This window comes from Equus caballus, chromosome 12, assembly GCF_041296265.1.
Source record: "Equus caballus isolate H_3958 breed thoroughbred chromosome 12, TB-T2T, whole genome shotgun sequence".
In the NCBI taxonomy this organism is placed as follows: domain Eukaryota; kingdom Metazoa; phylum Chordata; class Mammalia; order Perissodactyla; family Equidae; genus Equus; species Equus caballus.
In genome coordinates, this window is record NC_091695.1 from 25,214,801 (window position 1) to 25,233,755 (window position 18,955).

Sequence of the window (18,955 nt, forward strand, 5' to 3'; positions counted from 1 at the left end):
TTCACCCCTTTATGTCCACTTCTCTTCTATCAGCCTCCAGAATCTGTTACCACTAGTGTAAAGAGCAGTATCCTTAGACAGACATTTACACAGCACAAGCCTGCCTGAGCCAGAGAGCTTCAACATACTTCCAGCAAATGGGGCCCACAACAGGTGCAGCTGACCTGACATTTAAGAGTGAATTAGTTCATTCATGCTGCAAAGACTTGTGAGGTTTCCATGGTTATTATGAACTAGACACTGGAGAAAAAATATAAACAAAGCACTTGACCTGCCCACAAGTTGCTCAGAGTCCAGCAACAGAGACAGACAGGCAAACATATAATTGCATTAACTCCTGAGAGATAAGAGTTTAAGAGGGCAGAGAGTTGCAATTCCTAACAAATTTTAGTTTCTTTTCTCATTTTAACAAAAGTAACTTTTTGGAGAAACACGTCTTGTAAGCACTTAGAGACTCAGGTTTTATAGCAGCAGGAACAATTCTGAGCCTTGTAGCTGCCTGGGACTTGCAGGACAGCGGCAATGACTCCAGCAAAGATTTGGCCAACAGACTACTGGGTGACAGAGGAGCTACCCTCCACCCACCCCTCATTTCCCATCTGTACCTGGCCTCCCCCCCTGTTTTCCTCCCCTCAAAGTCAGTGACGGGGGTGGGGGGCAGAGAACAGGAGCCAACTGCCAATCACATTATATATGAAATACACCTTATCTTGAGGCATAGAATGGTGAGATTTTACTATTTATGCCTCCAAAGTATCCACATCCACCCTCTTTGTCCCCTCTCCTCCCGTCGCCCCACACCACACACATCCATGCATGCATGCACACACGCATACCCCTCTGAAGTTGTCAGGAACCATGCAGGATGTTGGGTACACACCTGGGCCACCTGCACACACGCACACCCCTCTGAAGTGCTCAGGAACAATGCAGGATGTCAACAGCTAACTCCAAAGGGATGGTGTGGAGGATCACCAAAGCAGGGGCAGGAAGCAAACATCAAAAGAGCTCAAGAACAGGGCCAGGGATCCAGGAACCAAGGAGCAGAAAGAAAATGTGAGCTGGTCACAAGTAAAAAGGATGGGCTGGGGTTATTGCTATGATTTGAGGCGTGGTCCCATTATCACCTCTAACAACTTCCTCCCAAAATAATAAGAAGAAGAACAGTTAGGTTTTGTCAAGAGCTGACTGTGTGCCAGGTACTACGACACCCTTTACATGGGTCATTTCATTTGTACAATAACTCTGAGTCAGGTATTGTTATCATTCCACAGACCTTGCTGTAGGGACTATGTTACAGAGCCTCCCACGGTGTAATATTGCCTCCCACATTGAATCAAGAGATTTTAAAGAGTCAAGAACAGAAAGCGTTCAATCCACTTTTATACAATGACGCTAACGGTAATGGTAAGGGTTAATTCACTGAGCCTTTATAAAGGACCAGGAACGGTGCCAGGTTCTCCATATATTACCTCTTTCAAACCTCATGGTTGCCCTGTGAGGTACCTACTAAAATCGGGCCCAGGGGCCAGCCCTGGTGGCGTAGTGGTAGTGTAGTGGTTAAGTTTGCATGCTACACTTCAGCAGCCCGGGGTTCACAGGTTTGGATCCCAGGTGCACACCTGCACACTGCTCATCAAGCCATGCAGTGGCTGCATCCTACATACAAAACAGAGGAAGATTGGCATGGATGTTAGCTCAAGGACAATGTTCCTCAAGGAAAAAGAGGAAGATTGGCAACAGATGTTATCTCAGGGCCAATCTTCCTCACCAAAAAACAAATAAATAAAATCACATCCATTTTATAGATGAGGAAACTGAGCAAAATGAGGATAAGGAACTAGCCCAAGGACACACAGCTAATGAGCTGGGGTCACTATGAGTTAATTGTTGCTCTGATTTATTCAGTTAACATGATTCTACACACTTTCCAGGCAGCAGTCTTACCCATCAGGGCACCACAGTTAAGGACGTTCTCCTTGGTGTTTCTTCTATATTAATATAGCATTTGCTTAGCACTCTCTGTTGCTGGGCATTTATATTATTTCTCTCTTTTTCGTTATTGTAAATATTCCCACTATGAATATTTTTGTCTGAACTAATTTCTTACTAATTGCCAGATCAAAGGGGCGAGCAATTTCCTAAGTGTGCCTGAGTGAGTTCCCAGTGCCTGCAGGCAGTGTACTTATATCTGGCTCCCTCATACCCTTCATGTGGAATTTTCCAGATGTATTTATTATTACTCATTTAATATATTATTGCAAAATGGTTTCTAAAATTACACATTTAGGGGCCGCCTCATAGCCGAATGGTTAAGTCCGGGCACTCCGCTTTGGCGGCCCGGGGTTTCGCCAGTTCGGTTGCTGGATGTGGACACAGCACCACTCATCAAGCCATGCTGAGGTGGCATCCCACAAAGCAAGATCAGAAGGACCTACAACTATGTCCTGGGGGGCTTTGGGGAGAAGAAGGAAAAAAAAGATTGGCAACAGATGTTAGCTCAGGTGCCAATCTTTGAAAAAAACTACTCATTTAATTGCTGGTGAAACTGTTCATTTTTCCACATGACCTTTGTGTTAGTTTTCTGTTGCTGTCTAACAAATTACCACAAACCTAGTGGCTTAAAACAACACTCATGTATCAGCTCATAGCTCTGTAGGTCAGAAGTCCTGGCACAGCATAGCTAGGCTCGCTACTCAAAGTATTTCATGAGGCTGAAATCAAGTTGTTGGCAGCTGTGTTGTCATCTGGAGCTCCGGGTCATCTTCTAAACTCCTTGGCAGAATTCAGGTCCTTGCAGTTGTAGGACTGAGGTGCCCATTTTCTTGCTGGCTGTTGGCCAGGGGTCAACCTCAGAAACTAGAGGTCCTTTCCTAGTAACCGCCCCCCACTCCCTTCGCCCCCCCCCGCCCCAGTTCTCAGAGTTAACAATGGAGAATATCCATCAATACACTTTCAGGAAGGGGCCAGGCCTTTTTAAGGGTTCACCTGATTAAGTAAAGCAAACCTGGATAAGCTACCTTTTGATTAACACAAAGTCAACTGATTACCCTATCATAGTCACAGATTCTGCCAAAACTCAAGGGGAGGGGACTACATGAGGTGTACACACCAGGGAATGGGAACCTTGAGCGTTGGATTAGTTACCTATTGCTGCTGTAACAAATTACCACAAACTTAGTGGCTTAAAACAACATGCACTTAGCGTTTTAGAGTTTTGGAGGTCACAAGCCTAAAGTGGGTCACCAGAGCTGCATTCCGTCTGGAGGCTCTAGGAGAGAATGTTTCCGTGCTTTTTCTAGCTGCCAGAGCCTGCCTGCATTCCTTGAGTCATGGCACCTTCCTCGTCTGCAAAGCCAGCAGGTTAACATCCATCATCACATCTCCTCTGACTCTTCTTTCTCTTTCTGTTTTAAGGAGCCTCATGATTACATTGGACCCACCTGGGTAATCCAGGCTACTCTCATCTCAAGATCCTTAACCACATCTACAAAGGCTGTTTCGCCTTATAAGGTAACATAATCACAGGTGTTAGGGATTCGAATGAAAGCATCTTTGAGGACCATTATTCTACCCATTACAGGGGTCATCTGATAATCTTGCCTACCACAATGTTTTGGGTTTTCTCTGGGGTTTTTGATTGAGGTATAATTAACATATACAATGCTTTATTTTTCCAAACTTGCATCAGAGAAATTTATGTATTATATCAATTCATAAGAATGCTATTTGTAGCATTTCTTAGTGTATTTTGCATGGATTTCAAATCACTTATGTCTAAAATCTATTTTTCCACTGATTTCTTTCCTTTCTCTCTGATTTCATTTTATCATTTTTTTGGCTCATTGAAACCTTTTGTCTTTCAGTGTGGAGTATTTGACAAAAGCCATTTTGGCACTAATAACATTCTCCATTTCCTCAATACACAGAAAAATATCTTCTCTCCATGGCTAGGATAAATGTGCTATTCTGATCTCTTCCTTATTTACATTTTGTTATTGCTTCTTTCTCTCTTTAATTCTTTGGACTATTTGGAATTTCTTTAATATATTAAAATCAAGTATGGCGCTAATGTCTCAATAACATTTCTTACTCTGAGATCACCGTCAACATTGTGGTTTTGTTTCCCACTTCTCGTGTTGTGTACTCTGCTGGTGAGACTCACTTTCTCAAAGTATAGTCTATCCCATGGTCGTTTTCCAAAGTGCAAATATTGAGTCGTGCCATTAAATGATTTTCAGTTTACTATATATTTTTTTAATCTTTTAGTTAGGTAAGTCCACCATCATTACTTTTAAACATTTCCCATTACTGTCATCTTCTTTATTAACCTCAGCTGTGCATTCTTGCCCATTTTTCCTTCAGTTTACAAGATTCTGCTACACGCTTCATTAAATTATCGTAATGTAGAAAGCAGAGTCATCTTTCCTATTTTTAAATGTTTCTAGCAACTAAAGAGATTAGCTTTCCATTTCTTCCTGTATCTTCATTCTACTAAGGTTTCATAATTTTCCCTGAATAAATTTCTTTCGTGGTAGATTAAATTAATTCTCACATATTTAAATGTTTTCTGTCATTATTACAACTAATTTACCATGTATGTCAAGAAATCATAATAAGGAAAATGGTTTTCAACTCACTTGTATCTACAATTCTTAGATTAGTTTCTGTGTATTTTCCCAGTAGAATAAATCCTTGACCTTCCTAATTGAACAGTCACAGTTTCAATAACTTCCAAGAGACTCCGAAAGGCCATGATATGTAATAATTTATCATTTCACTGGAGTTCAAAATTCAATCATCATAGCAAAGCTGCTGTGCGGAGAAAGTCACTTTGCTAAAGGGAGCAGCAGCCACCCAGCATAAGAGTCATGCTGGATATTATACATCTTTCCCCAACCCTTCCCCTTGGAGAGTCACCATGAACATTTGCAATGAAAGCCTCTGAGAAATCTTGCAATAAACAGATTTGTTTCATTTTGTCTAACACAATGTGTCTCAAACTTATCTGAGAACATTTTTCTCATGGTACACGGTGTACCATGAGACACCAGTTTGGGAAACCATGGTTTAATACTTAACTTCGAGAATGATTACAGGTAAAAAGTCATTTCAAAGATGTCTTCCCTCATTTAACCTCACTTTTACAGAAGACATTACATGCAGTGATAATGTTCTCGAGTCAGGCTTTTCTAAAGGTTTTGAGACCCATCTTGCACAAGAATACATTTAAATCATTTGCAGATGCGATATTTTCCTTTCTTCATTTCCCATTTTTGTGAAATTTGTTTTCCTCCTTGCATAACTATTTCAGCAATTTTATATTCTGCTATTTTTTATTTTATTTGTTCTTTTAACAAACACATCTGCAGTGCTCACTGTGTACTGTTCTAATAGATTTATTAATAACAACTCATATAACCTAAAACAGCCCTATGAGTTTGGTGCCATTTTTCTTATCCCAATTTTACAGGCCAGAAAACTCTAGTTTCAAATGATGATGAGGCATTCTTGCCCAGATCCTATTTTTTAAGGAAACTGTCACAAATATTTTCCTTTAGTCATATTATTGGTTCTAATTATAAACATAAACTTGATGTTATATAAAGGGAGAAAACTTCCATTCTTTTTTCTTTATTTTTTAATGTGCCTTTAGTCAACATTAAATACTGAAATGTGCTGATTACCTTTCTCAGCCTTTATTGGGATAACTATGTTTTGTACCATTTTTCAGTTAATGTTAATAAGGTATTATGCTAGCTTTGCTATACTGAGTCCTTGTTTATAATGGATTACTTGTTTCAATGTGTTGCTGTGTTTTGTACATTAAGATCAAGATGTTATTCCTAAGCTCATAAATGAAGTAAACAAGAATTCCCTTCTTTAAGGGAGGGGGCGATGCAAATCATATTTACCTCATCTAATTCAATATATAAATATTAATGAAGTGGCTACCACGTTACTCTGCACTAGACACTGTAGAACATGCAAGATCCAAAATAAGCCTAATAGGAGAGAGGACAGTGCTTAGAAGCAGACCACATAAGAAAAAGTATTGTGTTCCAGAAAACAGTGATTTTGAGAACTTTGTAAATGCCTGGAATCCGCATAACCTAACACTTGGCTTGTGTTCCTCCACTTTGGTCTCCCCAGAAGAGTGAACACACAGGACTGACATTCCCCCTATGAGGGCAAGGTCTACATCCATCTTTCCAGAAGCTATATGCCCAGCACAAAGTGAGCTCTGAACAAATAATTATTAAAATGAAGAAATGAGCCAGCTCTTTGACCAAACCAACTGGTAAAACTGGTTTTCCAAATGCAGGGCAGCTAGAGACGTGCTCAAGGGATTATCAAGGAAAGAGGTGGTATTGCAAGGACTTCACCCTTATCTGAAGTCAGTCTGGGGTAGGAGGGAGCAGGAAGCTTGGAGAGTTGGGAACAGGATGGCAGACAGAGTTCCTGGGGTCTGGAGAAGGACAAGACCACAAGGTTTTTCTGGCAGCTCCCACTCCCCCAGAGAGAGACCTGAGTGACCTGGACCTGGCACTTGGTTGTTTGCACCCCAAAAGCTCTCAGAGCTTGTGGGGTCAGGACTTAGAAATAATTAAGGAACACAGAAAAGGTATCACCTTCTTTAATTGTTCCTGACAAGCCCTGACCCAGTCTGGTGAGCAAAATACATTCAGACCCAGGGAAATAGATGCTGTATATGGAGTGAATAGATATATCCCATCAAGTGAGCAAACTTGTCACATGCACTTCTCTTTTCCTTCCCTCCACTCTTTTTCATGTCTTCATTGCCTCCCTCATTTTCTCCCCTACCTCCCCACTAAGTTCCTTTTTCCATGCCAAGCCATTTCTCTATTTTCCCTTCCGGGTCCGAGGCCCTTAAGTTCCCCCTCCATCTCGAATTCCAGATCCATGCGTTTTCCCCTACTCCAACCTGGGCCCTTTTGCCCTCTCCTCCTGCCTGCTCCTCATCCCCGCCCCTGTCCTGCTCTGTCTACCCACTGGCCCCTTGATCCTGAGGCTCTATCAGTAGGATCCTGCGGGTGGCTCTGGATTCTGCGACTGCTTCGTTCTCTTCTCTCTCATCTTGGTGGGGTCCATAGCCAGTGCTCCTGTTGCTCAGAGATGTGGAGGCAGTTGCTAAGAGACAGTGAAACGTCAGTACCTGGCCCTCGAGGAAAAAAAGGGAGCGAAAAAGAGAGAGAGGAGGGGGAGAGAGGCAGGGAGGAGGAGGGAGGGGAAGACCTGGCGGAAGCCACACACTCCAGCAGCCTCAGCACCAGCTGAGTTTCAGGGAGAAGCATTCGGATTCTGTCAACTTTCTTCTAAGCATCCTCTCTCTGATCCACCTTTTGAGCAAGAGAAGGGGATCAGCACGGGGACTCACAGGACGGGAAAGCACCAAGGATGCTGCCCGGGGATTCAGGAGCCATGGAGGAGGAGAGGCCGGGGGAGGGGAAGAGCCGGGAGGCAATCTGTTCTCCTGAAGCAGCAAGCAGGGATTCCAGGATGAGGGAGGGAGACCCATGTCTGCTGCAGATTGATGACTGTGTCCTTGGAACAGAGTAAGTGGGCTCATAAGGGCCTGTGGGAGACCTTGGGACTCAGAAAAAAATGAGTCTAGATAAAGGGGAGCTGGGGTGATTTCCCAGTGGGAGGGATTGACGCTGGAATCAATGGGAAGAGAGGAGGTGCTGGACCAAGGAGGTGTGGGGAGGACAAATGAGGACAGCAGGTGAGTCCGGGAGAAGCGAGGGGCCACGGAGGGTGCGGGTAGACGGTGGGTTAAGACACCGGGTGTGTCATCGCACTGTCTCTCTGCCTGACCAAGTGTGGGTGTGGGCTCAAGCTGGGGGGGGCAGAGAGGAGAGTGGAGCATTTGTGGAAAAGGATGCTGGGATTAGGGATGCGCACTGGGGGTGAAAGAAGATGGGGGCAGACTGGAAAGGGGGCTCTGCAGGAGTGCATGTACAGAAGGAAACTGGAAAGAAAACTGGGGAGGTGTGAACACAGGGCAGGGCAAAATGTGGGGAAATCACTGAAGAACAATGTGCATGTGTGTGTGTGAGAGACAGAATGTGCACATGCATGAGAGAGAGAGATGGGAGTGCTAAGTGTGTCTGAAAAGAGTGTGCAAACAGCCGGAGTGTGTATGCATTTTTTCCTCAAGAGTTATTCAATGGTGGGGTGTTTGGTGCTGATGGGGGTGGGGCTAGGAGAAGAAGAAAATGTTTCCAGCCCAGGATAGAAACCTAGGAGGAAGATGGCTCAGGTGGGGACCCAGAAGGTTAGTGGGTGACAACAATGTGAGGATGGGATCTGAGCCCACCACGGCCCACACCTGGGAGACAGTAAGCAGAGAACTTTGTGATTGGTGGCTAAGAAACAGGGGGGCAAGGAACCTGGGAGAGGGGACAGCGGGGAGGAGAGGGCACTGGATTTCTCTGCCTGAGTGCTTTCCTTGTTGACAGAGGAAATTCTGCCTCCTCGTGCTGAACACAGAGCCCAGCTGAGAGAGAGGCCCTGGCTTGGAGAAGTGGCCAATGCTTTCCTAGCTGACCCCCATCCTGCACCTCCAGGACACATGGCTCTTTCCAGACTCGGTGGTCAACAGTGGGTGTCACTTGGAGTCCTCCCCTCCCTGGGGAAAGAAGAGCCTCTCCAGGGATTTCAGTAAACACTGAGGCTGAGGACTAAGGCTTTCAGGAGTTTCATGGAGACCCACCTCCCCCAGGGCTCCTTGCCCAAAACGCTCACCCCAGGTCCCCCTTGGACTCGAGCCCATTGGGCCACCAGGAGAAATGGCCTCTGAGACCTTGAATGCTGGAGACCCATATGCAACCCTGGCCTCCTAATCAGTCTCAGACTTGGGGCAGGGCTCGAGGTGTTTCAGATGAGCCAGGACCTTTACAGGGCATCTTTCATGTCCTTACTCCCCTCTCCCACCTCTCAGACCTAGTACAGAAAGGAAGCACCCAGCAGTCATGGGTGAGAGGGACACAAAACATCTGCAGGGACCCTTCCTCAACTTGCTGGCAGTTGATCAAGCCCCATCCTTGTCTCCTTCCTTTTTCAAGTTTTGATCATCTTTGCAGACCCTGGGGGACCTCGACTGGCTTTATTGCCCTCTAGGCTCCAAAGGGGACTTCCTGTGGATCTCACCTAGGGAGCCCTCTGATGCTTAGAGGCTCTGGGAAAGACTTGAGCCATGATACCACGTGCTCAGAAGCCCCACCTTCCAGGGCTCTTCTCCCTGTAGTAGCTGCTTCCAGTGCCACTGACTCTTGATTCCATGGACACAGCCCCAGCCCCGATGGGCTCCCTTCAGCACTGCTGTTGCCAGCTGCCTAAGATGGGTGACACCTGGTCCAAGCTGCCCTGGCCTGGGACGTCCTGCCCAACCGTGCTGCTGGTCTCCCTCTTCTTGGCAGCTGGGGTGATGCACTCGGATGCTGGCACCAGCTGCCCTGTCCTCTGCACATGCCATAACCAGGTGGTGGATTGCAGCAGCCAGCGGCTATTCTCCGTGCCCCCAGACCTCCCAAGGGACACTCACAACCTCAGCCTGGCCCACAACCGCATTGCAGCTGTGCCGCCCGGCTACCTCACGTGTTACATGGAGCTCCGAGTGCTGGATTTACGCAACAACTCCTTGATGGAGCTGCCCCCGGGCCTCTTCCTCCATGCCAAGCGCCTGGCACACCTGGATCTGAGCTACAACAACCTCAGCCATGTGCCGGCTGACATGTTCAGGGAAGCCCATGGGCTCGTGCACATCGACTTGAGCCACAACCCGTGGCTGCGCAGAGTGCACCCTCAGGCCTTCCAGGGCCTGGTGCAGCTCCGAGACCTGGACCTCAGCTACGGGGGCCTGGCCTTCCTCAGCCTCGAGGCTCTCGAGGGCCTGCCTGGCCTGGTGACCCTGCAGATCGGCGGCAACCCTTGGGTGTGCGGCTGCACGATGGAACCCCTGCTGAAGTGGCTACGGAACCGGATCCAGCGCTGCACAGCAGGTAAGGAAGGAATGCAGGAACAGGTAGCCATGGGGGGTGGAAGGGGTCTTGTCTCACTGAAAGCAAAGGCTCCAAAAAAGAGGGATGGACTTAGAGATCTTGAGTGCCTACTGTTTGCCTTGATCTGTGCTCACCTCTCCGTACGTCAGTTCTTTCACTCCACAAGTGAGTGTCGAGTCCTTGTTATGCACGCCAGGTGCCGGAGACCCCTTTGTTAATGAAACAGACACCGCCCTTGCCTCTGTGGCACTTATGACCTAATGAGGCAGACAGATACTAAACAAGTAAGAATAGCCAATAACAGTCTGTGTTTATTGAGCTTCCACCATGACCTATGAACTTGACATGCATTACCTCACTGGACCCCAGCTTTTATTATCCTCATTTTACAGGTGAAGAAACTAAGACTTAGAACAATGGAACGACTTGCCCAGAGTGGCTCATTTAGAAAGTGTCAGAGTCATGGATAAGACCCAAGTTTATTTGACTTCTACTCCTCCAGACTGCTTTTTAAGTGTTTTAAGTGCTGGCAAAATTCTTGAAGAAATAGAAATGGCTAACACTATTTTCATACTTACTATCTGCCAGGCCCTATTCTAAACATATGGCATATTTTAACTCATTTTTTCCTCACAAGAGGTCCCCACTCTAAAGAGGAGGAAACCTAGCCACAGAAAGGTTTAGTAACTTGCCCAAAGCCACACAGGCGCTACGTGTTGAAGCCAGGATTCGTACCCTGGCAGTCTGGCTGCCCTCTGACTATATCCCGAAGAGTCAGTTTCTAGGCTAAGAGGAAGAGTCAAGGCCTGAGTTCTGGGCTGGCCAAAGGGCCTCAGCAGAGTTCTGCAAGGTTTGGGCATGGGATAGGGAGCTGAGAAGAGAAAATGGGAGGTGGCATTTGACTAGCCAATCCCACCTGGAGGTAGACTGGGAACTGAAGGAGCCTGAATCACACAGGCTTGCTGGGCCCTGGCCTCACCCAGTGGTGCCCAAGCCTGACCCGGAGGCAGTCAATGTTCAGCTGTCCCCCCTAGTCACCAGCACTCCAGTGTGGCAGCACTGAGTCTTGGCATAATCCTCCAGCAGTAGAGTGACAGGAATAAGTGGGGCACTAGCCCAGGGGCTTTCCCAGAGCCTGGGCTCAGAGTGTGTTCAGAAGAAGCAATGCTGAATGAGGTAGGAGGGAGAAAAGGACAGAGTGGGGAGCCCAGGACCAAAATAGTCTGGGGGGGCTGTGGGTCACGATTCCAGTGTTTCCACAGAGCTGTGGGAGGAAGTTCTCTGGGACCAAAATAGCTGGGGACTGAGACGGGGTAATGGTAGGGGGTGTGAGGGGGAGGCTGCCAGGAGTGATCTCCCCACTCACTCAACCCTTGCAAGCTGTACCTCCTCCCCTCTCTCCTGTGCTCTAAGGACAAAGGGCATTCTGGAGCGCTAAGCTTCCACCATACCTAGGGGTTCCTCCTTTTCTGTGATGCCTGAAGAAGATCTTTAGAAGAACCACAGACTCCCAGCGCTTGGGAGATGGGTCCAAGATCCCATCAGTGCAGCCTCACTCAGGACAACTGAGGGAACTGAGCTCCAGAGAGGGAAAGTGACTGTCTACAAGCTCACAGAGAGAAAGCAAACAGGCCACAGCTAGAAACTCAGGTTCCCTGTCCCTCCATAGAATATACTTTGCACCACATTGCGCTCTCCAGGATATTTTCTCTTGGGGACAAAGAACTGGCCAGTGGAGGTTGAACTGGGCGATCCTCTTCTCTGTCTTTTTCTGCTTTTTCCTCCCTTTTTCTTCATGGGATTCTCACTATCTGTGGTTTTTGGACAAATCCCAACAAAGAGGGATCTAAGGGTGCCCTTGGGATATAACTCAACTTCAAGACTGGTTCCTTGACTTACCAGAGAGTTTTGTCAGCCACTGAGCTCCCATCCTGCACTCCTGTGGGGTCCTGCCAATCGCGCTCAGAGCCTCCTCTGGTTGGTCCATACCATTTGCCCACATTCACCAGCTTCATATTGTCTCACCACCACCCCAGTCAGGCACACAATAGACTTTGGATTTCAGCATCTTTCAGTTCCAAGAGAAGAGCCCCTTGATGATCAAGTCCAGACACGATCTTTTCCTGGGAAGAGTCTGGAGTACTGTGCATACAGCCTATAGGGACCCCTCAACCTGGGGTTTGGGGCAGGTGGCATCCTCCTTCTGAAACTGACTCCCCATTTCTAAGGAGAATAATGCTCATCCATTTCTGCAAAGGGTCAATCCAAGTCTTCATTTTATTCTTTGCTCTCAATAACTACAGAATGAATAAATAGCATTTAAGCACCACATAATTTAGAAAACTCCTTCACATTGACTTTCTTGGACAGTTTAGGTAAGATCACCCCTTCTCATATATCCCCTTTCTTCATGAGAGCCAGAAAGGTAAAAAGGATTTGCCCAAGGTGAGAGCTTGACTAATATTTATACACTGAACAATGGAATGGCTGACTGCTCAAAAGCCAGTGCCTGGCACTGCACACAGAACTGCTACCTGCATCCACTCTAACTTCCAAGGCAGAGTAAGACAAAACCGTTGACAACCATAATGCATTTGTACAAGTGTCCCTGGAAGGATGGGGTGGGCCATCAATGATGGAGAGAACAGTAATCCCACTGAAGGAAAAGCCCCCTCCTACAGAAGTCTGTGTGCAGAATAGGACCCCACTGACCTGTCCAGAGAGACCAACCTAAGATAATGATAAACATGCAGACTTACATAGTACTTATTATAGACCAAGAATATATCATTTTCATATGTTAACTCATTGAATCCTCACTACAACCCTACGTGATAGAGACTAGTATTATCCTCATTTTACAGATGAAGAAACCAAGACAAAGAGGGATTGAATAACTTACCCACAATCACTCAAATAGGGAGGGATGTAGAGAGGATTTGAATTCAGGCCAGTAGCTCTAGACCCATAGTCCTAACTCTACACTCTGTGTATCTGGAAAAGCCACATGTGGTGGTAGGAAGACCCAATGCTTTTGAGTTTGACAGAGTCATTTATTCATAGATCATTTAACAAAGATTAATTGAGCACTTACATGGACAGGACACTGTTCCGATGCTGAGGATGCCATGGGAGGTGCTTATATTCAAGGGGGAAGAGACAGATAATGAACAAACTCTGAGACAGTGATAGAGACAATGGAGAAAAATTAGGTAGAATAGGCAAGATAGAGCCTGCCTAGAGAAAGGTGAAGTTGGGGGTTGCTGTTTTATATAGAATCATAAAGGAAGGCCTCACTAATAAGGTGATATTTGAGCCAAGTCCCAAAAGAAGTGAAGGACTGAGCTATGCAGAGATCCAGGGGAGAAGAATCTTCAGAAGGGTACAAATGCAAAGGCACCCCCTCCAACCCTGAAAGGGGACATGCTCAGGGTGATGGAGGAATGACCAAGAGATGTGCATGGATGGAACAGAGTAAATAAGGAGTAGAATGGGAGAGTTGGGGAAGAGTTCTTGTAGCCCATGTTGAGGACCTTGGCTTTGAATCTCTGGAAGATAGGAAGCCAGAGGAGGGTTTCAAGCAGAAAGTGACATAATAGGGCTTGAGGTTTGAAAGTACCACTCAGCCAATTGTGTTGAGATGGGTTAAGGGCAGAAGCCCAGAAACCAGTTGGGAGTCTATTGTAAGAGATGATGATGTCCTACAAAACCCCCAGATCTACCACTAGTAGTAGCTATTGGACTTTAGGCAAGTTATTAAACTCTCCAAGCAGTGATCTCCACATCTATAAAAATACTTGCCTTGAGGGTTGTTGAGGGTACTAAAGAAGGTAAGTATAGTTTTGGGCACATGGAAGAAATTCAATAAAAAAATCAACTTCTCCTGGGAGGGGTGGCGGCTCTCCATTTCATTCTTTCTCCACCAGGTACCTCACCATTCCTGGGTTCTGTATTGCAGATTCTCAGCTGGCTGAGTGTCGGGGCCCCCCTGAAGTCGAGGGTGCCCCACTCTTCTCCCTCACTGAGGAGAGCTTCAAGGCCTGCCACCTGACCCTGACCCTGGACGATTACCTCTTCATCGCGTTTGTGGGCTTCGTGGTCTCCATCGCATCCGTGGCCACCAACTTCCTACTGGGTATCACAGCCAACTGTTGCCACCGTTGGAGCAAGGCCAGTGAAGAGGAAGAGATTTGACATGGGTGCCTGGTGTCCCTCCACACTGCTGACCACCACTGCTGCTGACCCACCGGACACCCTCCCTGGCTGCCCACTCTGGCTCCATGGTGCCCTGGTCGCCTTCAACATGGCTCAAGCAAGGTCAGGAAACTACCTTTGTGTAAGCTCCTACTGTGGGCCAGGCACTGTGCTAGGAATTTGGAATGTTAGATGAATCCAACCTAGTCACTGCCCTCAAGGCACTTACTTCTAACAGAGGAGAGAGATTTGAAAACTATTCCCCTTAAGGTGATTTGTCATCACTCTGAGCACATAGTTATGGAAGACCAGAGGAGGGGTCATCAACTGTGCCTAGAACAGTCCAAGAGAATTGCAAGAGTAGAGGTGATTTTTGAACTGGGTCGTCAAAAAATGTCTTCTTTGTCAAGTATACAAAGAAGGGCAGACATAAGCAAAGGACAGAGGCCATAATATGCATGGTGTGTTGAGAACAGTGAACAATCCTTTGTAACTTAAGTGTATAGAGTGGCACAAGACCAAAACTTTCCTGCTGACACTCAATCTGTCAGCTCTTAGTGTTGCCCACCACTGCCTATGGAGAGTGAGAATGCACACATGCCAGTTAGCCCCCTTGGCCTCCTACCAGCAGCTACCAAGTGAGACCACCTCATATTGACTGCCCCCCATACTACATCACCAACTGTAGCCTGCTGGCAAGGTCCCAGACAAGTAGCAAGCTGAGGATGGATGCCTTCGGTGCCCTGTCTCCTATCCCTTTCTCCTGCCTCTTACTCAAGCTTTGACTTCAGAAGAGGGAAACAGGAGGCCCAGCAATGGGGCAGCAAGAGTCCTGGCACCCTGGGACTGCTATTGCCATGGTGCTCACGCCAAGGGATCTCACCAGGAAAGTGCACTGTGAGCTACAGCCCTATAGCATGATGGTACCCAGGACTGAAGGGGGGGAAGGCCACCACAGTTGTGACTGTAGGAGGATCTGCTCTTTCTTTCTTCTAAGGAACTCACCCATTTAAGCATAAGGGTGAGAGAGCCATTAATTACCAAGCACTTATCAGTGTCAGGCACTGTGATAAGCTCTCTCCATAGACAATGCCCTTTAATGCACACAACAGTCTTTTGAGGTGAGCATTGTTGTTTTACAGATGAGGAAATTAAGGCTCAGAGAGGCTAAAGTCACACGCTACTTAACAAGCAAAATAAAGTCTGTACTCTTTCTACTACCCCATTCAAGTTTGGGAACAGCACATTTCCCGCTAAAGTTACATAAGTTCAAATTCAAGTAGTGCTGATGAAGCTCCTAATAAGGGCCAGGCACTCTCCTGGGTACTTTTATATCTACTGACTCATTTGCTTCAATTCTCACAGCAACACTGCCTGGTGGTTTTTATCATGCCCATTTTACAGATGAATTAATTGTAGAGAGCTCACCCAAGGTTATCTGGATAAACTCTAGAAGGAAGGCAATAGGCAGCTCCATTCAGGGAAACTGTATCTAATCGTCAGTCGAAAACAAAGTAACTTCATGTGCCAAGCACAATTATCTCCATTGTTGTCATCATCTTCGTCTTCATCATCAGTTTCAACATTATCTTCCTTATTTCTGGTCAGCACTGGACAGTTCGTGAAATGCTTTGGCATCATTCTCCTTGACTTTTCACAACCATGTGTGAGAGGCAAACCAAACGCCATTACTACTATTTTACAGATTGGAAAATAGAGCCTCAAGAGTGAGTGTGACTTGCCTAAGTGTCAACTCCAACTCAGTTCTCTTCCCAGTGTGTTCCCAGGTACTCGGGGAAGAGACTGCCTTGGAGGGCCGAGTAGGGGGGCCCCAGGATTCAGCAGCCATGAACATAAATAAATAAAGGGCAGTGAAAGTCAGCTGCTGTGCAGATTTAGATATGCTCACGGTAGGGCAAATCACAGCCTCCAAAATATGACAGATAAGAGCACAGATAACATCTGAATAGGAGACACCTGCTTGCAGTGTGTAAACAACACATTAGAACTGACGGCCATGGTGGCAGTCACGCAAAAAATAAGCGCTTTGGGAAACTGGAGAGGAAGCTGTGTCAACCCCTCCTACTCAAGCCTGCTGTGTTGTGTTGTAAGAGATACAAAGGGTGCAGGAAAGCTATGGGGTGAGAACCTCTGCAGCATAGGGGAAGACTTTAAGGCACAGTCCACCACGTTGGCAAGGCTGGCCTAGATGAGAATTAAAACAGGGGCTTTCTACCTTGCCCCCAGCTGCAGCAAGCTTGTGTCATCTCATCCTCCTGGCAGTCCAAAAGGAATAAAGGAGCATAACATATCATCTTCCAAGAAGTCTTCCCTTATTTATGCTTCCCTGAGCTAGTCAACCAAAAGAGTGCCCAGAAACTTTGCAAGACCTGGGAGTGGAACATCGTGTCCCCTGAATCTGGCTTACAACATCTGGGCCAGAGCCCTGCTCCTGTGGTATCTGGAGCAGATCTGTCTGCTCTCTTCTGCTATGTCCAGGAATGGGCAGACTGGAGCTGCTCTCCACCAGCCAGTCTGACAGCCTAAACTATTTGGAGATGAACTTATAGAAATAATAGTCCTGACGCAAATAGCTAAGCCTCCCATAGAAGGACACCATATACATCTATGATAATCTGCTAGAGACTCTTGTTTGCTAAAACATAGTTAATACATTTAAGATATGTACTTTTTTTGTCCATAGAAGTAGAACCAAACAAGGCATCAAATGCCCCTTGAGATCAAATATCCTTTCTAATGAGACTATTTAGCCCCCATTAATGGCAAACCTTTCTAAGTAGGATACATGGCTTTTAAAAAACATATGCTTCTCCAGCTGCTGGAAGGTCCGCAGTTCACTAAAGCACAATGAGGAAAGCCTTCGACTTCCCCACTGCCAAGGAATTCCACTTCTTGCCAGCCTCCCACTACCACCATCTTGTGCAGACTATCAGAAGCAAAATTCTAGAGGCACACTTCTAGAGGTCATCTAACAGTCCTGGCTGGAACTGTTCCCACAACCCTGCTGACCAAGAACCCATGATGGTGTTCCTACAAGGCTTCACTAAGTTTTTTCCAGACTAGTCAACATGTAACTATTGGGGTATCTCTGAGTCTGTGTGTCTGTTCATGAGGTCCACGTGTATTGGGTACCTACTGATATGGGACCAATCTCTTTGAAACTGGAGTTCAATTTTCTGACATAGTCTACTCAGCTGTCTATTGCATCATTCGATACACTAAGATGGAATCTCATTAGAGTTGGGGTAGGTTATAGCTGCTCAGAAAATATAAAAAGAGAGAACTATGTGTCTGCTTCAGCCTAATGACAGCCTGAATGCTTCCCTCTGTTCTCCACCCCTCAGAGATTTGTCCTCATCACAGAAGCTTCCTTCATGCTGGGCCTGAGGATATTGAAGTTTAGCTAACCAACAGGGCTGTGATGATCACTGAATGGGGTCAAGAAAATTGTTCTTTAGAAAAGACCCCACATCTGCACCACATCACTCTGGACCAGTTGTCTCTGGTCACCCTATGACAAACCCTCATCTGTTTCTCTATTGCTACAGAGATTCCCAGGGAACCCTGAACAATAGGCCCCCAGAGTTGCTTTAGATTTTGCTGGCTCCTTTCAAGGAGTTTGGTATATGGAATTTGAATAGACCAAGACAAATATTTCTCTTCTACCATCAGGAAAGACCTACAGCCTCCAATTTCCCCATAGATGTCTTTGTTGAAATCACTCTGACATCCTTTCCAGTTCTAGAAGAGTGTAAAGAGACACATTTGTCCAGTCCTCAGAAGAACATCTTCCCAAAGCTGGAGAAATTTGTCTATCCTCCCGACCCCAGCAGGAGGCAAAGGGAAGTGAAGGAAGCAAGTTGTGAGGTCCTTTGTAAATCACCATCATGTTCACCGCAGCACTGGGTCGAGAGCTCTGGATCCACAGAGATCTCAGCTTTGCTAAGCGCTGTCCTGTGGATTGCTGATGTCTATGGGTGGGAGGGCTAGGGAGGGGCTGGGAAAGGGAAGACACAAACCTTTGTATGGAGATGATTTTTTAACCATGCACTTTTGTAACTGTGAAGAACTTTTCATAAATGTACACTAATAATAAAGAGTGTATAGTTTAACAAATTTTCTAAAGAGTGTAAAGAGGAGTGGGGGGAGGCAGGGGAAAAAGAGAGAGAAAGGAACTAGGCAGAATCAAGAAAATGTGTGCCAAAATATACACACAAAAGGTCTATGAGGAGGGAGTAGATGGGAATAATTAGGAGATGTGCCAGCCATGGAGGGGCATGTGTGGGAGTAGAAGGAACATCACAGAAGCATATTTCTACCAGGCAAAAAAGAATATGTGTGTGTCTGTATGCACACACCCCTATGTGTAGGCATATTTTGGTGCCTGAAATTACACAAAGAGAGCATATGTCTTATACATATTGGTGTTTACAGCTTAGGTCATCTATAAAACATGCCAAGGCAAGTGGGTGTGCTTGCCTAGTTAGCACTACTAAGCAGTGTGGTGTGCCAAGGAGATGGCCGACACCAGCCACATGGACAAAAGGACACTAGCTCAGGAATACAGGTAAACTGGACATCTAAATGCATGGTCTAGGGGATGAATGAGGCCATCACTGGTATAGGTTCAATCTCTGTTCTCACAGGTTAAGAAAAGAGAGAAGGGATTCGAAACCTCCTGAGTCTTGCAAGTGTTGCCTCCACACCTTTGGAAA

General features: G+C 46.3%; 1 protein-coding gene across 1 annotated transcript; it reads left to right on the top strand.

Annotated features, from left to right (window-relative positions):
- The first annotated feature begins 7,043 nt into the window (after window positions 1–7,043).
- On the top strand, window positions 7,044–18,356 carry LRRC55 (leucine rich repeat containing 55). The gene is made up of 3 exons (XM_001914856.6): window positions 7,044–7,577; window positions 8,484–10,025; window positions 13,984–18,356. Exons 2-3 carry the CDS (start codon window positions 9,305–9,307, stop codon window positions 14,217–14,219), a joined length of 957 nt encoding a protein of 318 aa, XP_001914891.3. The 5' UTR covers window positions 7,044–7,577; window positions 8,484–9,304; the 3' UTR covers window positions 14,220–18,356.
- Window positions 18,357–18,955: the final 599 nt, after the last annotated feature.